Source organism: Triturus cristatus, chromosome 6, assembly GCF_964204655.1.
Source record: "Triturus cristatus chromosome 6, aTriCri1.1, whole genome shotgun sequence".
Classification (NCBI taxonomy): Eukaryota; Metazoa; Chordata; class Amphibia; order Caudata; family Salamandridae; genus Triturus; species Triturus cristatus.
Window position 1 is genome coordinate 1,851,277,174 of NC_140589.1, and position 25,114 is coordinate 1,851,302,287.

The following is a 25,114-nucleotide window of genomic DNA, read 5'->3' on the forward strand; positions in this document are numbered from 1 at the left end:
ACTGAATAGGCAGTGTCATGTCCCCACACAAAGGGCTGCATACCACCCACAGTGAGTCTGGAGCCAGAGCTCGGAGGGAGGTCCTCGGGGGCACTTCAGAGCCCCTCGTTGAAGTCACCTCCACTTCGAAAGCCACCGCTGGATAAAAGTACTAGGTCTCCACCAAATCAGATAGTACTTGACCTGTGAAAAACTCTACCGGGAGGAAGCACTGCTCTGCTGTTGCATGGACTGCCACTCTGCTGGACTGCTGCTGTGGAAGAAAGGATTTTCTGCTGTGATGCCCTGCTGCCTGCCACCTTCTGACCTGCTAGGGAAGAACTGGACTACCTTACTTGAACCCAGAGTGATCTCCAAGGGCATGCTGGCTTGCCTCCTATTTTAAGACTCAAGGAAGTGGATCCAGGTGTTTGCTCCACCGGAACCAATTTATCATTGCCATCAGAACGACGCATCAGAACCACTGCATTGCCAGCAATGCAGAGAGAGACCATCAATGCATCCCCACGACTGTGTGGAGAAACCTGGCATATCGGCTTCAGAACCAACGCCTCTCGGAACTGGTGCTTCATCTTCAGAACTCTTGCATCGTCATCACTGCGTGAAGAAAACTGACGGATCGCTCGGCTGCACAACACATCTTGCTGTTTCCAACCAAAATCAACGTACTTTTATTCAGCAGACCTTTGCGGTACTCCTGTATCCGGCTCACGCTCCATCACAGTCAGCTTGAACTCTTGACTGTGCCCAGTCCAGCATGATCAGCTAACCCCATAGGCGCTTATTGCCTCTAAGCGCTATTCACTTTTAATCTTTAAAAATTAATATCTTGACTTCTACTTATTGGATTTTTGTTGTTTTTGTCTTGTTTTATTTGTAAAAATATAATCTATATTTCTAACAGGGTGTGGAGTCTTTTTGTGGTGTTTTTACTGTGTTACTCTTTGAAGTGTTGCCTAACTATTTTACACATTGCCTCAAGTTAAGCCTGCCTGCTCTGTGCCAAGCTACCAGAGAGTGAGAACAGGTTAAATTATGATGTGTATCTGACTTACCCTGACTAGGATTGCAGTTCTTGTTTGGACAGGGTGCATCCCTCTGCCAACCAAAAACCCAACTTCTAACAATGCAGCAATAAGGAAAGTTGTGTTTACACAGTGGAAGGATGTTTATCTTCAGTTGTTTATTCAGATTCTTGGTTCACAGTTATCCCTTACAGAACTTTGCAGAAGAGTTCATGTCCACAGTTAAAGTGGGCTCCCTCATGGCGGGTCTCTTCTCCCAAGGGGTTATAATTTCAGAGGAAGTAATATTCCCTTAGGTGGTAGATAAGAAGGTGGAAGCAACAATTAAAAAGTCATATGCGGATTCAGACTTTGCGGTAAGATCAAGAACTTACGCTAGTGGTGGAGCAGGTAAAACTAAAGTTTGTATACCTTCTCTATTTTGCATGAAAATACTAATTTTGCAACTTTCTAATTACTAAAGTATATTAATTGTGTGCCGTGGTTTAACTAACCAACCTTACACCTTAATAAACACAAATTACACGCGGGACTAAGATGCAAATTGCATGGCAAATAACCTTATTGGATAACTGTTGTACGCATATTAACGGTAGGTTGTGTTGATATAGAAAAATACATGGTTATATTGCCTTTTGTGATGTTTTGCGTTCCTGCTAGGACGAAATGGTGAGTAATATTGCTTTAAATGTTGCTATAAGCTAGGAAAACACTAATATATAGAGGGATTAGTGTGGGTTTAAACATTAGAATCTTCATTTCCGTATATTAATTATTCTTTGTGTTTGTTTCGCTTAAGTTGGCATTCGGGCCTACTAGGCCGCAATATCCAAAATGAAGTTCGGAAGTGGCCACCGTCGTGTGAGCGCGATGTCTACTGCGCAGACTCAGATGGCACCGAAGATCTCCAGGCGTCCTTTTGACCAAGTCACAGTGTTCCTCGTCAAGGATAGGAACATGGAGGACTGCCAAAATTCAACTAGTGTGACTGTAAGAGAAAACAAAGGAAACCTATTCCCAGTATCCGTGATATGGATACTTCGGACCCTTTCGCATGAGAACTGTCCCAGCCATAGAATGACATCTTCAGTAGAGTATGGGAACCAAGGAACTTTTCGAAAAGTCATCGGAATTAGCAAATTTGATGGCTCGACCAATCAGAGCCGTCTCCAAAGTAGCAAATGTAGTAGGATTATCCAGGTTTATTATAAAAGGGGGGTTAGTAGATGGTTGTTGGGTTGTTGCGTCCAGGAGGGTGATCCGAATCCCGTTGATCGATTTGTTTACACGATGGTCAGGTCCCCGGAGATCTTTGGGACTGTGCTCTGAGGGGCAAAGAACTTTTCTCCGGACTGATTGGGTCTTAGCCTGTATTCGATTGGAGGGTTATATCGGAAGAGCTTTGACTTATGCAGGGCTAATGGTCGCTAAAAAAAATCAAGATTTAGGTAAATATAATTGTCATGCTGAATTGTGCTGAATAATCAAATTTGAACTCTGTGTTGTCCAAAATGTTGATTATGCAAATGAAAGCAAATTAATTAGATAAACTTAACATTGATTAACAGAAAATGAGTTTGTGATTCTTTAGGTAAGGTATATATTAAAGATTCCAAAGCTTTAATGTGTTTTAGCTGGTTCTAAATCATCATCAACCAGTCCAACTAATTGGTCCGTCGACCAAGTGGTGGAGTGCCTTGATGCTAAGGTTAGGATTCTATAGGTACTGATGTAAATATGTACATACTGTAAAGAATTTCCTTTCCCATAGGTAATAAGGTACCCCCACATGTCCAGCACTTCTTCTCTTCCTCCTGTGTGTAGATTCGAGTGAGACGTATGAGTGTTGGTGTTATGGGCCCCACCAATGAATCCGTGCGTGAATGAGTTAGTGTGATGACGGATCTGTGACGCAGGGAGGTTATGTAAATTGGCCCTTTCACGCTGGAGCACTAGCTATACGATCCAGTCTTTGCTAAAAGCTTTTCTAGGGTTAGCGCAAATAAATGCAAAATGGTTTGTATTTGACATCAACCCTCGCCATTGTTGAGCAACAAGTACACTTTCTTTTTGATGTTTCTTCCGACCTGCTGAGTGCAGTAGCATTATCTTCGGGAGCAGCAATAGCTAGAAGAAGGCATTTATGAGTGCGTGCTTGGAAAGTGGCCACCGTCAAGAAAGCATTGTTGATGCATCTGCCCTTTCCCGGAGTCAGGCTTTTTGACCCTCAAGTTTAGGAACTAATCGGCAGAGAATCCTAATTTGTTACAGCCAGTGCACTCAGCCTTCATCGGCAAGGGAACCCTTTACAAGAGGGCCCTTAGACCTGCTTCAACATCCAGAGGGGTTTCACAGCCCTTCCAAGAATAAGCTGTGGCAGCCAGAGGACCCCTCTCTCAGATAAATCCCAGTCCCAGTTAACCCAGCCTTCGATTCCTCTACCTTCCCTAAAAGCCTGACTAGGCTAAAGAAGTCCAGAGACTAGTTAGAGGTCGGAACAACTGGGAACAACACATTTCAAACAAATGGGCCTTGGAGAATGTCTCTTCAGGATATTAGGTGACATTTACCCACCATTCTCAGGAGATGTTTCTTTGTACCCCAGTGCCTTGTGACTCTGAAAGATGATCAGCATAATTAGAAGGACTTCAAGCTCTCATGAACAAGGCAGCAATAATAACATTGTCCTGAGATTAGAACAAGACTGGTTGTTTTTCAATAATCTTTCTGGTACAGAAGTTACCAGAGGGATTTAGACCAGTTGTAGAGTTGAAAAACGTCAATATGTTTATTCAATACCAGATATTAAAAATGACAAATTTGACAAGCATATTTCCATTCTTGACAAAATGAGAGTTTTAATGCATCAATTGACCTTTTAGATGCCTATCTGCATGTGTCAGTCAATGCACAAATCATCTCAGAAGTTCCTCAAATTCTTTATTCAAGACAACTATTACCAAAATCCAGCTCCTTCCATTTGGTTAGACAACAGCACCAAGAATGTTTACAAAGCTCTTTGCCCCAGCGGTAGGTAGATAAAAACGGGGCATATCAGCAACAGCCGGAGATAATTATCGCTAAGCGCGCTTAGCGTGAGGATAATTATCACCGGCTATCGCTGGATTTTATCGTAGAGATAGCGTGTTATCAGCAACACTTATCTCCAATGTGATAGAAAATCCAGCGATAGCTGCTAAATGTGCGATTATCGCTGGAAATTCTGCGATAATCGCACAGCGATTGGCGATACGTTGATGAAAGGGCAGGGTGGTCTCATCCTCAGAATCCACCACCCATAGGCGGGGAACAACCTTTACAACGCAACTTTTACAACGCACTACACTTACAACGCATTTTTTACAACGCAATATCCACTACAACGCATTCCATTACATCGCAGGACACTACAACGCATTTTTAAAAACTACCTTTACAACGCATTCCATTACATCGCATACTACCTTTACAACGCATACCATTACAACGCATAATATTATATTAAAACCCCTACACTATCCAACACTTACCCTACTGTTGCACCCCCTGGAGTTAGAATAGTAATTTTTACCCCTATACTATCCAACACTTACCCTACTGTTGCACCCCCTGGAGTAAGAATAGTAATTTTTACCCCTATACTATCCAACACTTACCCTACTGTTGCACCCCCTGGAGTTAGAATAGTAATTTTTACCCCTATACTATCCAACACTTGCCCTACTGTTGCACCCCCTGGAGTTAGAATAGTAATTTTTACCCCTATACTATCCAACACTTACCCTACTGTTGCACCCCCTGGAGTTAGAATAGTAATTTTTACCCCTATACTATCCAACACTTACCCTACTGTTGCACCCCCTGGAGTAAGAATAGTAATTTTTACCCCTATAGTATCCAACACTTACCCTACTGTTGCACCCCCTGGAGTTAGAATAGTAATTTTTACCCCTATACTATCCAACACTTACCCTACTGTTGCACCCCCTGGAGTTAGAATAGTAATTTTTACCCCTATACTATCCAACACTTACCCTACTGTTGCACCCCCTGGAGTAAGAATAGTAATTTTTACCCCTATACTATCCAACAATTACCCTACTGTTGCACCCCCTGGAGTAAGATTAGCAATTTTTACCCCTATACTATCCAATACTTACCTTAAATGCAATGTAATATTATGCGTTGTAATGGTATGCGTTGTAAAGGTAGTATGCGATGTAATGGAATGCGTTGTAAAGGTAGTTTTAAAAAATGCGTTGTAGTGTCCTGCGATGTAATGGCATGCGTTGTAGTGGATGTTGCGTTGTAAAAAATGCGTTGTAAGTGCATGCGTTGTAAAAGTGTGCGTTGTAACGACGTACATCCCCCATAGGCTATAATGGCTTAGTCAGTTTAAAAGCAGGCCTAATGAAACCTGCAATAAGCGCGGTTAGCGCTACTTTTCTCGTTGCTACACAGGTTAGCAATTTGCTTGATAATTGGAGAAATGTCTGTTACCGACATCTTCCACGTTATTTTAGTAGGATATGCCCACTTTGCATATCATTGGCGTTGCAAAGATGGGCGTTAGGAAAACCGGCGCTGAGGCTTAGGAACACACATTAGCGTGTCCTTGCTGATAGTGCGATAGAATTATCGCCGCTTTTCACCCGAAAACGGACGCTAAAGCAGCGATAATTATATCGCTTCCCCTTGATGATATGCCCCAACATTCTTTAGAATTTCACTCATCCCTCAGCTCGACAATTGGTTGATTGTCTTCTTCTGTTTTCTAAGACATTGGAGGATGTGGCAATAGTGATCAAGATCCTGGAACAACAAAGATTTCTGATAAACGAGTCCAAATCACATCTCATCTTGGTTCAATAAATCCAGTTCTCTGGAGCTCCATTCAGTTCAGAAGTGGGAAGAGTGTCCTTACCAGAGTACAGAAGGATAAAACATCTTTCCAATCTGCAGGGTCTCCTATCCAAGCAAACAGTGACAGCCAGTGAATGGTTAACAGTCCAGGGAGGTATGGCTTCCACAGTATCCTTGGGCCCGTGGGCTTGTTTACAGAAGTATCCCTTGGCAAGACACCTGCTAGAGCATTGGAACCCCTTATCACAAGTGAGTAACTGGTTCTGGCATCTTATCAAACTTCACCCTCTCTCGAGTGGTGGCTCAATGCAGAGAATCTGCCCAAAGGTTGTCCCTTCCAGCCTCTGCTCCCTAAGGTGGTAACCACAGATGCAAGTGGCACAGGTTAGAAAGCAACCTTAGAGTAATGGCAGGTCCAGGAAAAATGGAGCTCATGAGGTATCCAGCTCTTCAAATAGGAAAATATTAAGGGAAGTACTATTAGCACTGGCTCATTTCTCACAGGTTTTGAAGGGGCACGCAGTCTAGGTCAGAACACACAGTATGTTAGCCAGATCTTGGACAAATCAACAAAGGGCAGAAGGACCCCTGGAGTTGCACAGGTTGAAAAATGAGATAGAAACCTGGGCAGAGGGCACTCTGTCTCATCTCAGCACAGTTTACTTGCCTGGAAAACAGAACTCTTCGACAGATGAGCTGAGCCATTCTATCTCAAACTCAACTTTCTAGTGTCTTCATAGGAGGTTTTCAAGATGATGACTCAGAAGGTCAGAGTACCTTGGTTAGACCTATTTGTGCAGGTAGAGAATTCTCTTCTCCCACAATTTGTTTCCCTTCCAAATAAGTATAGGCATTGGATACTCTAGCAACAACATGGCCTTGAGGATGTTGTATGCCTTTCCTATGATTATTCTCATCCCACGATAATTCTGAAGATTCAAGATGATCTTGTATGGGTGTTGATGGTAGCCCCTTGCTGGCTTCACAGGAATTGGCTCCCTGATCTCCTCAGGCTAGTGACACCCCCTACTTGATTGTTTCCAACTTAGTCCTCTCCACTTAGAGTTCCATCACTGTATCTAGATAAATTGGAGAGTCTACACTTAGGGGTTTGGAACATGAGAGGTTAAATGCCTAATTTCAAGGCTGTTTTGTGGCAGCAGCAATAGAGATTCCGCACTCCAGGCATCCATCAATTTTAAAGGTTTGCAACCAGTATTGGACTTGGGGCCAGATGTTCGACCCTTTCATTTAGCGCCTCGCAATTTGCGACACATTGTGAATCACAAATTGCGAGGAGCTAAATGAAATGTACAACAGTGCGTTTACACTGCTTTGCGATTCCCAATAGGGTCGCAAAGTGCGAGGCTCATTAATATGAATGAGCCTTTCACAATTTGCGAGCCCATTGCGAATGCCAGCCCTCCCAGGGATGGTGGCTTGCTGGGCTCAGCAGACCACCATGTCTGGGACTGCTTTTTGCCGCCTGGTTTACGGGATAGCGCTGCTCTCCCCAAGTGCTGCGCTGCTCTCCCCAAGTGCTGCTTTGCCGCCGGAGCCCTTAGCCCACCTCCCGCCGACTCGCTGGAACCACCACCTTGCTGGCGAGGTTGCCGAGTGGAGTGAGGGCGGAGGACTTCATCTCCCAGCTGCCCCTGCGGCTACACGCATCATTCTGCAGCGCCAGGAGGCGCTTAAAATCGTTGTAAGCCCCTGCTGAGTGGGGTTCTTGCCTTGCCACGGACTGCTGTTGCTGCCTGGTTTACGGGATAGCGCTGCTCTCCCCAAGTGCTGCTTTGCCGCTGGAGCCCTTAGCCCACCTCCCGCTGACTCGCTGGAACCACCACCTTGCTGGCGAGGTTGCCGAGTGGAGTGACGGCGGAGGACTTCATCTCCCAGCTGCCCCTGCGGCTACACGCATCATTCTGCAGCGCCAGGAGGCGCTTAAAATCGTTGTAAGCCCCTGCTGAGTGGGGTTCTTGCCTTGCCATGGACTGCTGTTGCCGCCTGGTTTACGGGATAGCGCTGCTCTCCCCAAGTGCTGCTTTGCCGCCGGAGCCCTTAGCCCACCTCCCGCAGACTCGCTGGAACCACCACCTTGCTGGCGAGGTTGCCGAGTGGAGTGAGGGCAGAGGACTTCATCTCCCAGCTGCCCCTGCGGCTACACGCATCATTCTGCAGCGCCAGGAGGCGCTTAAAATCATTGTAAGCCCCTGCTGAGTGGGGTTCTTGCCTTGCCACGGACTGCTGTTGCCGCCTCGTTTACGGGATAGCGCTGCTCTCCCCAAGTGCTGCTTTGCCACCGGAGCCCTTAGCCCACCTCCCACCGACTCGCTGGAACCACCACCTTGCTGGCGAGTTTGCCGAGTGGAGTGAGGGCGGAGGACTTCATCTCCCAGCTGCCCCTGTGGCTACACGCATCATTCTGCAGCGCCAGGAGGCGCTTAAAATCATTTAAAGCCCCGCCTCGCGGGATGCGAGCGGGACGCCGGGCTAAGCCCGGGCAAAGGGCGGGCCCTCTTAGGCCCTCAGAGGCCGAGTGAGGCCGGGCAGGGCCCATTCATTTTCATTCTGTTTTCATCTGTATTCCTTGATATTATTGTTTGTCATGGCCCAGAGTCCCGACAAAGTCATCCTTGAAAAGCCGGGGGCGGTTGATAAATGGCTCTCTTGATAAATACTTTACAAGTGTCCTCCCGGACGAAGACAGGGAAACATACTGGCAGAGCGCAGGGCAGAGCGTCGACGCTCAGTTGAAAGTTTGAAATACAGGGCTCCCATAGATCTCACGCTCCACGCCCTTTCCCATGATGGAGGTAGCCCTAGTGGTAAAGAAGACTTTCTTTCTCAGGAGAGTGTCCCACTTTTGCTGCGAGATTGTACTCCTATACCTTGTGTTCCCATTGACCAGGACATAAGTGACACTCCTCTTCCCAGTCCTATCAGTACAGCTGTCGACCTGACCACCCAGACCCTTATCCGTGGCAAACCGGCTAGGAAGAAGCTGAAGAAATCAGTGACGGTTAAGATTCATGGTCCACCACCAAGTAAAAGAAGACGAAAGGAGGGGGGGGTGGGTCTGGTTAAACCCAAGATCAGTCATTTCGACTTTGGTAAGCACACAAAGCCTGTTGCTAGAACTGTTCTGGCGGCAGCGGCCGTACCAGCAATTTTGCCAAACTTGGCATTTCCTCCATCATCTGCACACCTTGAAACAGATGCTAACATCACTGAGTTATCCCCTATCCTTGTTGAATCGCTGCTGAAGGCAGCACCCTCGACTGCTTCACAAGATAATATGGGACATCTAATTAGGTCTTTCATTCTGCCCATTATTGAGAGTTTGAAGAGGGTGGAGAAAAGACTTGCGGACATAGAGTCCGTTATAAGCAGCAAGGTTGATTCGGTCAGGGCTCAGGTGAGTGCGGCTGTGCCTCTCACTCCCATGGCCACACTACCCATCAATAATGCCCCTAAAGGCACATCCCAATCTACCAAAGCTACATTACAGCCTTCTAGTCAGGCAGATTCCAACCAACAAAGGTTACTGCCCCATAAGCCGCTAGCCCAGTGGGCAGTGATTATGAGGTCCTTATGGAGGCCATCAGCCCCGATAATGGGAAAGTGGCTCCTATAGCAGCCAATAGTTCTGATAATAGTGGGACCACAACCACCACACAATTATTGTTTTTGGGGTGCAATGGTGACAGTAGTTTATCCCCAAAATCAATAGGCCCATTAGAAGTTACCATCGAGCCTATCCCATGTGTGCAGGGTGGGAATAAGGGGGTTATCCCTGACTTTTCTGCCACAGGTTATAAGGTTATCCATTTGGTATCTTGGAATGTGGCTGGGTTGCAAAAAAAGATGGCTTTTCCAGAATGGAATGCGTTTATCGAGAAGTTCGATGTATGCATGTTCCAAGAAACCTGGAGTTTGCTCCCAGTACACAAATCCGGTTATGCAACCTTTTTCTTGCCCGCACTAAGTTGTGGGAAGGGCAGACCAGCAGGAGGCCTACATGTCTGGGTAAAAATTGAACTGAATTGGGATGTTACCACCCACGAATCAGCGAGTAGGGATATCCAACACCTTTCATTCGCAGGGCAAAACAAGGGCAGTAGGATAGATTTATTTAATATCTATTCTAGAGGGACCCCGGGGGATTCAACCTCATGTACATTAATGACCTTAGAACAGGCACTAGCCAACTGCCCCCCAACCTCTAAAATTATCGTGGGAGGGGACTTTAACTGTACATTCGAACCCCTCAGTGGGGATGATCCCTTGGGCATAGAGGAGGAGGATTCTAGATGGTCCATTCCAGCCCTGTCATCAGCCTCAATCAGAAAATGGTCAGCAAAGGCAATACAGATCAATGCCTTTACAGTGGAATTCAACTTAAGAGAGCTAAATGGCAGGACACCCTCTGACCGTGCTGGAGCGATGACCTTTAATAGGCTTAATGGCCCGTCTAGAATTGATTATATCTTATTGGATGTCACATTGTGGTGTGATCTAATAGATATGGAGGTGGTACCTTCACAGGATAGCGACTACAACCCCTTATGTATGAAGCTAAGGTGGGGTAAACTAAAAGGATGTGTGAATAATGTCCCTTTGAGGTCAACCAATGAGGTTGTCCCTTATAATGGTAATCGTAGGCTGAAATGGGATAAGGTTCAATCACAGGAGGGTAATCTTGCGAGGATCAGGGCGCACGTAGCAGATCTGACTGTAGAGCTGGCGGATCTTGAACTGGGAGTAGTGCCCAGGGGCCGTCCTTCGCCTTGGCTTATAAAAACGTAATAGAGGAAGTAGGACAATACTTTTTAATCCAGGGTAAAAGTGGTAGAGTGAATAATAAACTGCCCAAAGCCAGTAACTCTTGGTAATCGGACCAGTGCAAGGTAAAAAGGAAGGAGCTAACAGTTGCCCCGCTGAAAAAGAATCCCTCACTAGTTAGAGCGGCTAGGAAGGATTATGCGAGGGTAATGGTGTTGGCCAAACGAGAGTGGGAGGAACAACACTGGCAGGATCTCAAATCTGCAGCTAACACGAAGAATGCAACGCTGTTCTGGGAACTGATTAACAAGGCTAGGCAGCGAAGCATGCCACCAATAGCTAACCACATAACAAATCAACAATGGTATTCCCACTTCTCTGCACTGTACGGCGGGATAGATGCGACACGTTCATCTCCTTCTGATCCAGATAGTAGGGCCCAATCTCCACTGATGTTTGAGGAGCCATTTCTGGCCTCTGAGGTAGCACTGGCCTTTAGACACCTGACCCCGAGGAAGGCTGCTGGCCCTGATGGGATACCAGGGGACCTCCTTTTGGAAGAACTGTAGCCTGGGCTAAACTTATTGCCCTAATAATGAATTTGATTTCCAAGGGACACCCTGTGCCAGACTCGTGGAAGGGAGCAGAGGTGGTAACTGTGTATAAAAAGGGTGCCAGAGATGACCCTGCCAATTACAGACCGATCAGTCTGATCGACGTGATCCAGAAGGTGGTTGGCAGGTCATTATCTCGAGGGTGGGTGTCTGGATGGAAGAGGAGCATGTCCTTTCTCATTTCCAAGCAGGGTTTCGTCAAAAGGTGGGCACGATGGACCACGTTTTCCGCTTCTTTGCGATCTATTGGAAGTCTGTAACCATCAATAAAGGTAGCCTCTACCTGGCTTTCATCGATCTCAAGACGGCGTTCGACCTGGTCCCCCGTGCAAGGCTGTGGGATATCTTAGAGAAGATGGGCTTCCCAGGGCCACTTTGGGGTTTTATTGTGAAGCTCCACGTGGGGAATTATGCGAGGATTAGATGGGGCACCCAGAGACAACTGACAGAGAGGGTGCCCGTGAGGAGTGGTGTCCGCCAGGGATGTGTTATGGCGCCGACCCTGTTCTCCCTCTTTGTGAATGAAGTGGTGAACCACCTGAGAGAGGAATCGGCAGATGCGCCATCCCTGGCAGGGGAAAAAACACCTACCCTACTCTTCACGGACGATACCATTTTGATCTCTAAAACCCCCGCAGGCCTCCAAAAGCTCTTGCACCGTTTTAGTGCGTTTTGTACCGATAGAGGCCTTACCATCAACACCTCTAAAACAAAGCTTATGGCCCTATCACCCTCCAAGAGATTTAGGAACAATCTCTCGCTTAATGGTGCACCCCTGGAGTTGGTAGATTCCTTTGATTATTTGGGTGTTAGGGTAAATAGCCGGATGAGTTGGAAAGATCACTTGGCCAAAATGTTATTAAACCATAAAAGAGTCTCAGGGGTGGTCTTGAGAGAACAGCGGGAGTCGACGAGTAAACCTGTGGCACTGACTCTCACAATTTATGAGGGCCAAGTATTACCGGCTGCCCTATACGGATCCGAGTTGTGGGGGTTTGAGAATACATCGGAGTTAGTTACATCTGAAAACAAGTTCATGAGAGATCTGGTAGCCCTTCCAGTTTCCACCCCGCTAATCCCAGTACGGTTAGATTTGGGTAGGCGCCCCCTTAAAGACTTAGTGCGCCTGCGCCCACTACTTTTTTGGGTTTGATTGAGAAGGACCCGGGAGCTTCATAACTATGCAGCAGCTCCAGATGAACTTATTCTGCTTAATACAGGTAATAAGATCAAGTGGTTGTGCAATCTGAGGCAGATGGTTGTGCAATTGGGATTGAGTGAATCATGGACGAGCCAAACACCGCCCCCCAAGTTAGTGATCAAGAAGTTGTATTGGGACTGGGTCCAGGAGGAGGCCACATGTAGAGGTGTAGGGGGTCCTCTCACTGAGCGGTTCCTGGAGTTTAAATGGACAAGGAAACTTGAACCTTTCCTTGACTTCATAGGGAAACTTCTGGACAGATCACTCTACCTAAAAGTTAGGCTCGGGACTCTTCCGGTGAACGACTTCACCTCCGGGTGGAACAACCTGGGTGGTCCAATGAAAGCTTGCCCTGGTTGTGCAGCCCCTAACGAGTCTGTGGCGCATTTCCTCTTTGCCTGTCCAGCATATAGGGTTGCCAGGAAGATATGGTTAAAGCCATTATGCAAGGGGCTGGGTCTCAGATGTCACAAAATGGCCCTGCGGGTTCTTTGCACCGACACGACCTCTACTGCTATGGTGTGTGGAGTAGCTAAATACCTGGGTAGTGCATGGCAGACACGCATGAGGAGGGCCAAGTCCCTCCCCCACTCCACCTAATTGCTAGAGCGTTTCCTGGTAGGATGTTCCCATGGTTCCTGGTATCTGTTTTTATTGTATATTTTATCAAACTAGAATTTGTGTAGTATGTGATGTTGTATGTATTTAAGGATTGGCGGGTTCTTGTTTTTATCCTTTTTGTACTGTATAAATTGCATACTTTTATGATGAAATTTTTTATCGAATAAAGTATATTTTACTTACTTACTTACAATAAAGCAGCTTTTTTTTAAAATGCAGCCCGTTTTCCTTAAAAAGGGATTGATAAAGGGGAAGGAGTCACCTGAGGACCCCTTCCCCTTTGCAAATGCATTACCACCTAATTGAAGTAGGTGGTAATTGCGAGTGTTTTGCGACCGCAATTGCAGTTGCAAAACATTAGTACACGGGTTAGAGACTCGCTATTTGGAAGGGAACGCACCTTCCAAATAGCGAGTCTCAAAACCTATTTAGGCTATGTACATGGCCCAATATGTTTCTGCATGCGCAAACGGGATTGCAAACCTGTTTGCACATGCAAAAACGGGTCGTACATCTGGCACTTGCTTCTCAATATGGTGCAAACTTAGAGGTCTTCTTCCTGTCTATTGTGATCCATCAAAAGTGCTAGATGGTTTTTTTTGTCCTCATCTCACCACTAAGCATCTGCAAATCTTGCATAACGCCGTCATACCAATCTGTGCACCCTACGACGACTGCACTCATTTAGGTTTTACCAGACCAGCCCCTTTGATGTAGGCTTGGTGTAATCATTGGACCAGGATGTATCAGGGGGATTTTATATCAATCTTAAGTCCAGGACCCAGATCACTAGCGCCTGCCAAATATTTACTTCGCTCTCCCCAGTTTCTCTCTGGTCCAGACTTGCCATAGTGAACGCGGTTTTAAGCCAGTCCTCACATCTCGGGGTCGCAGCTCTTTCCATTTCAAGCAAATATCTCTCCTGGCCAACAGCACCAGATACAACAACAATCCTCTATGTAGCTGCGGTGGGTTTCTCCCAGACACGCTATCATCTCCAAATATTACCAGAGAGATGTTCACCCCTATATTGACTTTATAAATACCACGCAATATACCCTCCACTTCCTTCCAAAATGCTCCAAGAACAGGGCATTCATAGAAAATGTGTATGTCGTTGGCGTTAAGGAGGTTACATCTTGGACATTTGGAAGAGGAGAGGGGGGCAAACTTGGCAATTTTTGAGTGGTGTGTAATAGAGTCTATTGGTGACAAATAAAGGGTTCTTCTTTAAACTGACTGGTTTAACATATTTATAAAGAAGTTTCAGAGAAGGTTCATAAAAATCTGCGATTTTAGACTCTAGTGGTGACTGGTTACAGACCTCATGTTGCGGGGGTGGTTCCGTGTCATCAGCTTCCGTGAGCTTCCCATACCAAATAGAAACTTCTTTCTTTCTGCCCTGCACCACTTGCAATAACTGTTCCATTTCCCAATCTCCCCTTATCTCTTCCTTTTCTGCTGTAAACCAGGAGGCGAGTTGCAGATATTTAAACCTAGAAAGACTACCCCCCACCTTGGCCCTTAATACCTCCCATGAATGAAGTCCTTCAGACACAAGCTCTGACCAGATGGTAATACCTGCTCTCTTTATTGGAATTGCAAGACTGTCCTTCAAACAGGGCAGGGTGCCCGGGGAATCACAGATAGGGGCAAACTCTGAGTAATACCCAATCCCCCATCTGCATCTGACCTTAAACCAAATATTCAAGGCAGACCTAAGAACGTTCAGACGCACCCGTTTAAAGAACCTTGGTGCCCCAAACTTGTATAGGAAACCTTCTTCTCCATGACCCCCCTCCATCATAACCATCTCACCCAGTAACCTCCCCCATGATGACTCATCAGGTTTTACAAGCAGCATCCGTATGTTTTTAAACTGGAAGGCGATGGCATACCAACGAATATCTGGAAGGGCAAGCCCTCCCCTTATGAGCCTGCGTCTAAACTTTTTCCAAGAATGTCTAGCTCCCTTTTCAGCCCAAATAAAACTTCCAATTTTACTTTGGATTTTACTGATGTCCTTATTGGGGAACCCTAAAGGAATCGTATTAAATCGGTATGTCAACTTGGGAAGGATGACCATCTTCACCAGGTTAACCCTACCAAATATTGTCAGTGGGAGGTTCTTCCATCTGGAAAATAGACGATCTATCTCTTTACTAATCCTATTTAAATTAATCTGGGGGATTTTATCCAACTCTTTAACAATAGTTATACCCAGATATTTTAGCTCTTTACTCATGGGGCCTTCCCAGTCATTGATGTTCCAGCACATCACCTCAGTTTTAGATGTATTGGCCAAATATCCAGAATGGGAGCCAAATTCCTCCAACAGCGCTTCAACCCTTGGCACAACCACCCCAGGATTACTGGTATATTACAGCAAGACTTCTGCGTAGAGAGCCAACTCACTACTATGTTGCTGCGATGTAAAAGGGAGTATTAGATCGTCTAGCCTTATTGCTTGTGCCAATGGCTCAATATAGATGTCGAACAACAGGGGAGAGATGGGACAACCCTGCCTTGTTCCTCTTTGGTTGTTAAAGCTAGAGGTCACTAAGCCATTTAACAGGATCTTCGCAGATGCTCCCTGATAACAATTTATCATAGTCTGAATAAAAATAGGGCCAAAGCCCATTGACCTCAGAACCTCCCAGAGATATGCCCAACATACTCTGTCAAAGGCCTTGGCCGCGTCAAGGGCTACCACGGCCAAGGGATCTAATCTCGCCATAGCCAAATCGATGTTACCTATCAGCTGTTGCGTCTGCTCCTGAATATGTCTCCCGGGTATAAACCCTTTTTGATCTACATTGATCAATTTGGGGATCAACTTGACCAATCTCCCTGCCAGAATACCCATAAAGATCTTATAATCAGCATTCAGCAGGGAGATCGGTCGGTAGGAGTCTGCCTTAAGAGGGTCCTTCCCGGGCTTCAATAAGAGGACTATGGTTGCTTCCTTCCAGGACTTAGTTACCTGTCCGGACAAGCTGTATATTGAATTAAATAAGACACCCAGTATCGGAATCAACTCATCATGGGAGCGCATCTGTACCCGCAGCTTTATTATTTTTACATTTATTTATCTGCTCTTTGATCTCTCTCTCCGTGATTTGGTCATCTAAGCATTCTCGGCTATCAACCGTCAAGGTCGGCAGAGATTTATCTCTCAACCAAGTTTGTATGGCTTCGGAAATAGGCACCGTTTCTTCTTCATAAAGCTCGGAAAAAAGGGAAAGAAGGCAAGTTTGCATATCCTCGATACTGCTTGATTTTTGTCCATACTCATTTACGATCAATTCATTTATATTATTCTTGGATCGATCTACTCTTGCCTTCCATGCTAACAAGGCACCTGCCTTTTCACCGTACTCAAAGTTCTGCATGTTCCTTGTTAACCATTGGGCTTTACACTTCTGATCCAATTTTCCCCTAAACTCCTGCCGAGCACCTTCCAGATCCCTCTGTACTTGTGCCAATTGTCCGGGACTCCCTTTTTTCAACTGGTCTCTCTCCCACTCGAGCTGAAGGATTTTCCCCTCAATAATCTGTAGCTCCCGGGTCTCCGCCCTATTCTTGGAGCAGATGAAACTGTGTAGCCGGCCCCTCAAATTGGCTTTAAAGGCAGCCCAAACAAAATCCATGCTAGTTGAGCCAATATTTATAGAGAAATAATCTGGGTTGCTGATTTAATGTCCCTTACAATTTCAGAGTCACCCAATGCGGACCTTTTAAGTGTCCATCTTGGTTGAAGATTATGCCTTTTTCGAACAAAAGAGAACAAAAGAGGGGCATGATCGGATAAATGACTAGGCCATAATATCTAAGCTGGACCTATCAACTAGGACATAGTCCAATCTTGAAGAGTGGCCACGTTTCTTACTATAGAATGTAAACCCCTGTCTGTCACCCTCTTTCGCCCTCCAGAGGTCCACGAGCTCCTAGTCATGCAACGTATTCTTCATGGCTCGACGCACTCATGGTGCCCCTAAATAATGACTCTGATTAGATCTGTCTTTTTGGGAATCAAAAAGAACATTAAAATTGCCTCCTATAATTAGGGGAGAGGTTACTTCTATTAGATTAGATTGCACTTTACAAATATAAACCGGCTCATCAGAGTTGGAACCATAAAAAGATGCGCATGCCAGCTCTAAGCTTCCAAAATCCAACATGGCCACTAATCACCTCCCAGACTGGTCGGTTTTAACAGCTTTGATAGTACAACCTGCCCCCTGCTTCATCAATATAGCTACCCCCTTACTATGTATAGTCTGCTCAGAGGTGTAAAAAGATTTTACCCATGCATACTTAGAAAATATGGTACGGCACTCTACATAGCTTAGATGGGTCTCCTGGATAAGACAGATTTGAGCAGGGAAGAGCTCTAAATATTTCAGAACCAACCTTTGTCTAAGGGGGCACCCTAACCCGTTGACGTTCCATGAGAGAAATTTCACCTCACTCATCAGTGAAGGGGTCCCTACCATTCCAAAACAAACGGTCAATTATTAACATGAGAATGAGGAAAGTTTTTTGTTTTTTACCCTCTGCTCCCCAACCCGTGGACCCCCCCTCCCCCCACCCTCCCAGTGCCCCTTCAACCCATGGGAATCCCTCCCTTCAATTAGACGAAGCCTATTTGGCCTCCACTCCCTCTGGCATTTTAGAAAATAGGAATTTACTTTAACACCTAGATCTATGTTCTCACTAATTAGGGGCTCTCCTTAACATCCTTAACATCCTACCACTTTTTATACACCAGCCCGTTCTTAATCTTGACAATAAGGGCGTCTACCTCCTCCACCGTACGGAAGTAATACATATTGTTATTCCACATTATACGCAATAATGCGGGAAACCTCAATTGAGCCTTTGCCCCCAGACTATTTAATTCCTCCAATCTCCTCTCCAGCTCCCACTGCCTTGCTGCCATGATGCGGGATATGTCTGATCTAATAGAGAAGGAGAACGGGTCAGAGCATAATTTAGATGTTATAGCTCCTCCTCTAAGAGCTGAGGATAGAATTTCCTCTCTTTGACAGTATATGTCAAGAAATTAACCAATATCTTCCTGGAGTTCTGCTTGGCCAGATTTCTCTTAAACGGGTCACGATGCACCCGCTGTATCTCGTGTACAAGATCAATATCAGGAGAGTTTTTCAACACTGTTTCTTTCAACAAGGAGATTACAAAGCCCTTGATGTCAGATCCCTCGTGTGCCTCAGGTACGTTAATAATCCTCAGATTGTTCTTTCTCGAATGATTTTCCAACCGCAAAAGGTCATCTTTTAACTCCTTGTTCTGGGTCGCTAACTTCGCATATCTGTTGTAGAACTTAGAAGGGCCTTCTTAATTTTCGGGATCTCTGACTCTAACGCGTCAGTTCTTAAAGAGACTTCCTCCAGTTTCTGGGCTAATACTGCACAGGATGTTTGAATCGCAGCCTGGTTGGTCTCAGAGACTGTGAACCTGCTTGTCATCTCTTCTTTAAGAGCCAACAAAATTTCCGCCAGAGAACTGGGCACTGCACTAGGCGTAGCACCCGGTTCAACAGACCCATGAACGACATTATGAGTGAGATCTTGTTGATCATCTAGAGAATCCAAAGCGGAAAACCTGTTAGATAATCCAACTGCCGGGTGTATGGCAGGAGCAGTTTTCTCAGAAGCCACCGCGATCACTGGTAGACCCCTCACATTATCAAAACACTTGTAGGCGAATCAGACAACTCACTGTGAGGATCCACTTGTTGACTACTAATACTACCTAAGCTGTTCTGGGAACTTTCTTGGAGTCCTCCTTTTTTTTAATCACGAGTTGTTGAGGTAGACATCACCTTATAAAATGTTTTTAACAATGGCGTTATCTTCGTTTTTGAAGACAGCACTTTCTTTCCCCTGCCCCTGCCCCCTCTTCTCCTCTTTATAGTGGTGTCCGACTCTGCACTCTCCTCCTTATGTTTTGCTGAGATTTTTGTAGAGGCTCTCACATCTAATACAGGGGGAGAAACTCGAAGAGGCAGGATAACTTGTGTGATAACAGTATTTTTCCTTATCCTTATCAAGCGGATGAGAATTCTCAGAAATTTTCCCCTGATAACCTAGAGAACGCAGTGAAAATGCACCTCCAGGTACAGTGAGGTAGGTGAAAAAGACATCGAGGCCATTAACCAGCGATGAAGAAGGCAGTGCAGAGAACGTGGCTAAAAACAAAAACAAAAAAACCTCACAGCGAAAGGCAGACGCCGCTCCCCACAACTCCCCCAAGCAGAACGAGGCAAGCAAACAGAAGGTGGCACAGACCACAGGGAGTCGGGGACGCCCAGGGAAACCCAGGGAGACCGCTGGAGCAGACCGGGGCAAACTGCTGGAGCAAACCGGGGCAGACCTCTCGGATCCGCTAGAAGGCAGCGAAGGCTCCAAACAGCAGCAGGAACCCGGGGATGCCCAAGACGCCCAGGGAGACACAGGGAGACCACCGGGGCACACCTCTCGGCTCCGCTCCGCTCTATGCGACCCAGCGAGAGAACACGGTGGAGACACAGTGGAAAGAAGACACAGCTCCTCTAGGTAAGACGGGGTGGATGTCGAGACATCGAAACCATTAGACCGTTAATTCATGAGCACGCCAGAGGGAGTTACGGCCGCGACCGGTTAACTTGCGGCGCCATGTTTTCCCTATCGCCATTCAACCCAAAGTGCTCGATGTTTTGAGGGATGGTTTCCTCCTGAGCTTAGTTGTGTTCACACTTAGGAGTCAGTGGGCAGCAATCCGAGACTTTAGAGGTACAAACTGCGTAGACATGGACAATTTGCTAGAAGGATTACTTCAAAGTTATTCGCTAAAAACACCAGTTTCTCATTCTTCTGCACCATCTTGGGTTGTCCTCTTACTTTTAAGAGTCCTTAATGTTCTTTCTTTTGAACCCCTAGAGACAGAGTATCTTAAGATGTGTTCTATCAGATGGTATTTGTTATAGCTATCTGTTTGGGTCGTAGGATTTTAGAGTTAGATTCCTTATTACACACTGATCCTTTTTTGAGTTTCTTTCCAGATAAGGTGATTCTAAGACCTGATCCATCTTCTCTTTTCCTAAAATCCTGCCTTTATTTCATGTCTATCAGGATCTTGTATTACCTTCTTTTCATCCCCATTAATGTACCTCTGGAGGAGATATAAATGCATACACTGGATGTACATTGCACACTCTATATTCATGTTGAGCAAACAGCTTCATTTAAGAAAGTTTGTTACCAGTGGGCTGTCTGGGCAAGGTTCAAAGCATCCACTTGTACACTGAGTAAATGATTAAAAGCAACCATTTTCTTTGCTTATGATTCCAAAGTGAAAGATCTTAAAGGAGCGATTCAAGGAATATCCACTCGTGGAGTATCTACTTCATGAGGCCTTTTCCAAGAGGCATCAATGAAAGACATTTGTGCATCGTCGGACTTGCACAAAAAACATGCCCGGGCATAAAAATAAAAGTGGATCCCATTAGCAAACCAGATAGCTAAAAAACTGGCCCACATTTCCAAACCAGGCCAGTTTGAGCTGGTAAATACACGCTGTATGGTTAATTTGCAAAGTATGGGAAAGTGGATGCATTTGTGTTTGCGGCAAGCAATGTTTCTGCTACTATTAGGGAAATCAACAGTAAAACCGGCCCACCTGGCCATAAAACAACTCAGTAACCTGCTACCAAACGGCCCACACACTGATCAGTTAGACAAGCCCATCGGGCACTGACTGATTACCCTATAGGACAGCCAAACCCTGCATTTGTGCAGCAGCCATGTTTTTCTACCCCCCACACACATTTATGACTCATTACAGACTTCAGGTGGGAGGCAGTTGCTCTTAAGACATTGGGGTAAACGTACTAAAATTAGTGTAACTTCACCAGATATTGAAACAATAATTTCACTAGAATTCATTTGTGTTTCTTGGCTGTTTGACTTCTGCTTGGGTAAGCACTCCAACAGTAATGACTGGGATGAGGAACATGTGGTAGAAGGTAATGACTTGGTTACTTACCGCTAATCTTCATTACTTTGAATCCAGTTCTTCCTCTTCGCAGTCCTCGTTCCTCACCTTCCTTCCCAAGAGTTATAGGGTTGAAATAGCAGCATCGTGTTTGTTTTCTTGAGCCAGACTAATGAAAATTACTAGCAAGTAACTGGGTCATTCCACTGAATTTTGTTGTATATCATTATGTTTCAGGAAGCAGTTTCACACTTACCTGCCATGGCTGAATGTCACTGGAGTTGGCACAGGTTCCATTCACAAAAGGCCCATTGCCTGGCTTGCATACAATAAGTTCATTCAGTGCATGCGCATAGACATGAACTGCAAGGTATGCATGCTGAGTATAACTCAGATCATTTAGTTCAAATAGATCTCTGGCCACCTTTTCTAATGCCTCTTTACCAGAGCAAGGTCTTGCATCAGGACTGAAATCCCCTGGTGCTGTGTAATTTCCTTGGGGCTGCACCCATTTGCAATTGAACGCCTTTTCCCAAAAGAGCTTTATAAATGTTTCTCCTAAAGATGTGGATGGGTGAAGGTGGCTGAGGAAGTCCCAGAAACCTGCCATTTGGCCCGTGTTGGGCATCAGGCCTACTGTCCCATTCAAAACTTCCCATGCCTGCCTGGTGAACAGTCCTGGAGTGATTCCGAATGAAGCAGAGGCAACAAACACCTTCCCTGTGACGTGCTGTTCGTAAAGAGTATCCATTAAAACTGTGATGTGCACCTCCGGGCTGTGGAGGACGATTACGTGGACCGAATGCTGCTTGATTACTTCCACCACCTGGAGGACCTTATTCTTGTTGTAACTCAAGTGGATCTTAGCCACAAACGGCACACACCCCCCATTCTTCTCGATTCCTTGCCGTATTGCATGACCACCCTGCTCTCCAACATCATTGTCCACCACCACCATTCCTACCCAGAACCATTGGAAATGCCTGATCAGCTGGGGCAGAGCAATGTTTTGGAATTTGTTGCTAGGCACTGTGCGCAAAAATGAGGGAAATTGAAGCTTGTCGCTCAGAGCTGAAAGCGTGGCTCCATGACTAATCTACAGAAGAGAAGAAAAATTAGGACACTTCTTGAAAAAACATTATTTGACCAAGAAAGCCCACAGTGTCATTCCTTATGCAGTTGTGGGTTTGCACATTTTTACGCTTTGACAGTGCCCAGAGATCTTCACATGGGTAACAATAATATACAATAACACACAAGTCAACACTTCAACGTTTGGATAAAACAACCTCAAGGAGAGCTAAAACCTTTGATCCCTTTCTTCATTTTTCAGTTCATCAAAATCCCTCATTCTAGTACCATTTACCTATTTTCGCATTCGATTTTCAGCTTTCAATTTTCGTATGTTTGTTCAATGTTTAATATTTTTATGTGACAGATACTGAAGATTTGTGGCAATAATTTATATATAGAAAATGTTAGTCATTCTTTTTTTTTATTTAAACATTTTGCATAGTATTCCAGTGACAGATCATTTGTCATGTCTAAGCAGACACAAAATCTAGTATCATACAGATATCCATTCAGACATGTCTCATAGTACAGAGCCCGTAGTCCCATCTTCGACGTCTCAATGCTACCCACAGATATGCATAATGAGAAAACATTCAGCGTGAACCCTTCACGCGCTAGTATCAGATTCCATTTCTTCCAGTGGGGGGGGGGGGGGGGGGAGTTCACCTATATTGCCCCTATAGGTGCTCCAGCCTCCCTAGACCTTCTCCCATTTTTTCAGACATCCTCTATGAATATAGACTGACCTTTCTGCCATCATCGCCATGTCCATGTCTTTGCACCATTGACTGGCAGTGGGACTAATCCTGGATCCCCATCGCTGTGCAATGTTCCTTTTTGCTATGGTCATGCCAAAGTTAACCCAGTCCTGAGCAATTGTGTTTAGATCTGTTGGTTCCCAGATATTGAGAAGGCAGCACCTCGGACCTGGCAATGTGGAGACCTGCGTGACATGGGATAGTGTATGCATTATCGCCATCCAGTAGTGTACTATCTTAGGGCATGACCAAATGGTATGGTAAAACGTGTCTGCCTCTCCGTACTGCCTGAGACAGAGCGGTGTGTCTACACAATGTATTTTATGCAGGAGTGTCCTGGTGTAATACGTGCGGTGCAAAATCTTTAATTGCACTAATCTAAGTCGTGATGGAATTGCAGACTCTCTGGGAGATGCGAGTGCCTCCTGCCAACCAGCCTCGTCAATGTCTCCCACCTCCCTCTCCCATGCGGTCTTCAGTGACACTATAGGGTCCGACCGGTTATTTATTATTTTTCAGTAGGTCAGTGATATTGCCTTTTTTTTAAGGTGGTCTGTTAATAGCTGGTCCTCCAGCGGGGAGGCTTCTTCGAGTCTTGTATCCGGTGGTAGTACGGCCTGAAGTGCATGTTTAATCTGAGTGTATCGGAATAGTTCTGACTGTGCTAAGCCATAGGTGGCCTGCAGATGGGCAAAGGGAACCACCTCCCCCTTCTGCCACAAATCCCCAACCTTTGAGATGCCTATTAAGTCCCACCTGTGGAAGCCCTTGGTATTTCCCAGCATTCCAAGTTGCTTTGTATCCCATAGTGGCATTGCTTGTGTGACTAACCCTTCCCAGCCTAATGTGCGTTGCGCATCAAACCAAATGCGTATCGTGTGTTGCGTTGGGCCTGTAATATTGCCTCATTTCTTTTCGTTATATAGAGCACCCATGATCCCTGACGGGGCTTGAAGGTGTCTGTCTAATCGGAATGCTGGGTCCTCTTGGGGGGCATGGAGCCATTGATTGACATGTTAGTCATTCTTAATATGTTAGTGGATGCTGTCATCAATGTTACCAAAGGCTGATGATTGTAAAGAAAGTATCTATGTACACTTTCTTAATACATTCCTACAATGTACAAGCTTATGTATTGCTTTAAAGAATTTAACTTTGCAAGTGCATGCTTTCACTGACATGTGTCTTTTCAGATGCGTTGGATGCATTATTTCAATAGCTTGGAGATGCAGTAAAGATTTTATGAACCATACTTACAAATAAAAATCAGTCCCACACAGAAAAAACATATAATGAAGTTGAGAATGTACAAAAAAACTAAAAGGAAAATGTAATAATCAAATGCTGTAAATGAAAAATTGCAAATAAAAATTACAAACAGCAGTTTTGTTTTAATACATAATTGTCTGCTTGAGCAGGAAGCATGCAGGATAGCATTTGGCATGCCAAACAATAGTGAAAGAGGGGATAGCTAAGAGGAACATAAATCCTTAAGAAAGTTAAAGAAGAGGTAACTTAAGGAAACAATCATTGGCTCCCCACTTTGATGTTTTAACATTGAATTAATACATGTATCAGTATATGGATCCAAAATTCGGAACAGGTCGTGGATACATTTGTTTATTTTATGATGTACGTGTGTCTCTATGTCTTATACAATTTATTGCTATCATGTCATTATTGACAATGTGGGATGCAGATGTTTGGGATCGGTCTACATTTAGTGGAACTTCATCTTTACTACATTAAAGCTTTTCATGGATGCTTGATATAATCTCATCTTTTAATTAAATCCCTCATCTTCATTGTGGGTCACAAAAGTCTGACTTTACTTGCAGAATCCCAAACAAATTTAGAATAATACTCCACAGAAACTATTGAAGCTAATTCTGGCCAGCTGGCTCACAGGCTTTCTTTATAGACTTTGCAAGATTCATGTTTGTATTGAATCTGTGCACTCCTAATGGCATTACAAAAAGAAGTCAGCAGTCTTTAGTACTCATTCAGTTCCACCTGATCATTTGTAAAGAAAAAACAAAATTCTTATTAGCCTTCCCCATAGTAGCCAAAATGTCTGTGATGTTCGCTACAGTGTGCCTATCAGTCCAGATTTTCTGGCTGAGATATCTCTGGTTTACACACATGCAGAGCATCTCTCCCGTCTTTATGCCTACAAGC

General features: G+C 45.1%; 1 protein-coding gene across 1 annotated transcript in view; it reads right to left on the reverse strand.

The window, feature by feature from the left end:
• Positions 1 to 22,062, reverse strand: part of LOC146822192 (extracellular calcium-sensing receptor-like) — a 33,466-nt gene extending 11,404 nt beyond the window's left edge. Inside the window, exon 1 of the mRNA XM_085609981.1 lies at positions 21,361 to 22,062. Coding sequence (XP_085466107.1) covers positions 21,361 to 22,062 — 702 coding nt within the window. The remainder of the gene's footprint in view (positions 1 to 21,360) is intronic.
• Between the last annotated feature and the right edge of the window lie 3,052 nt (positions 22,063 to 25,114).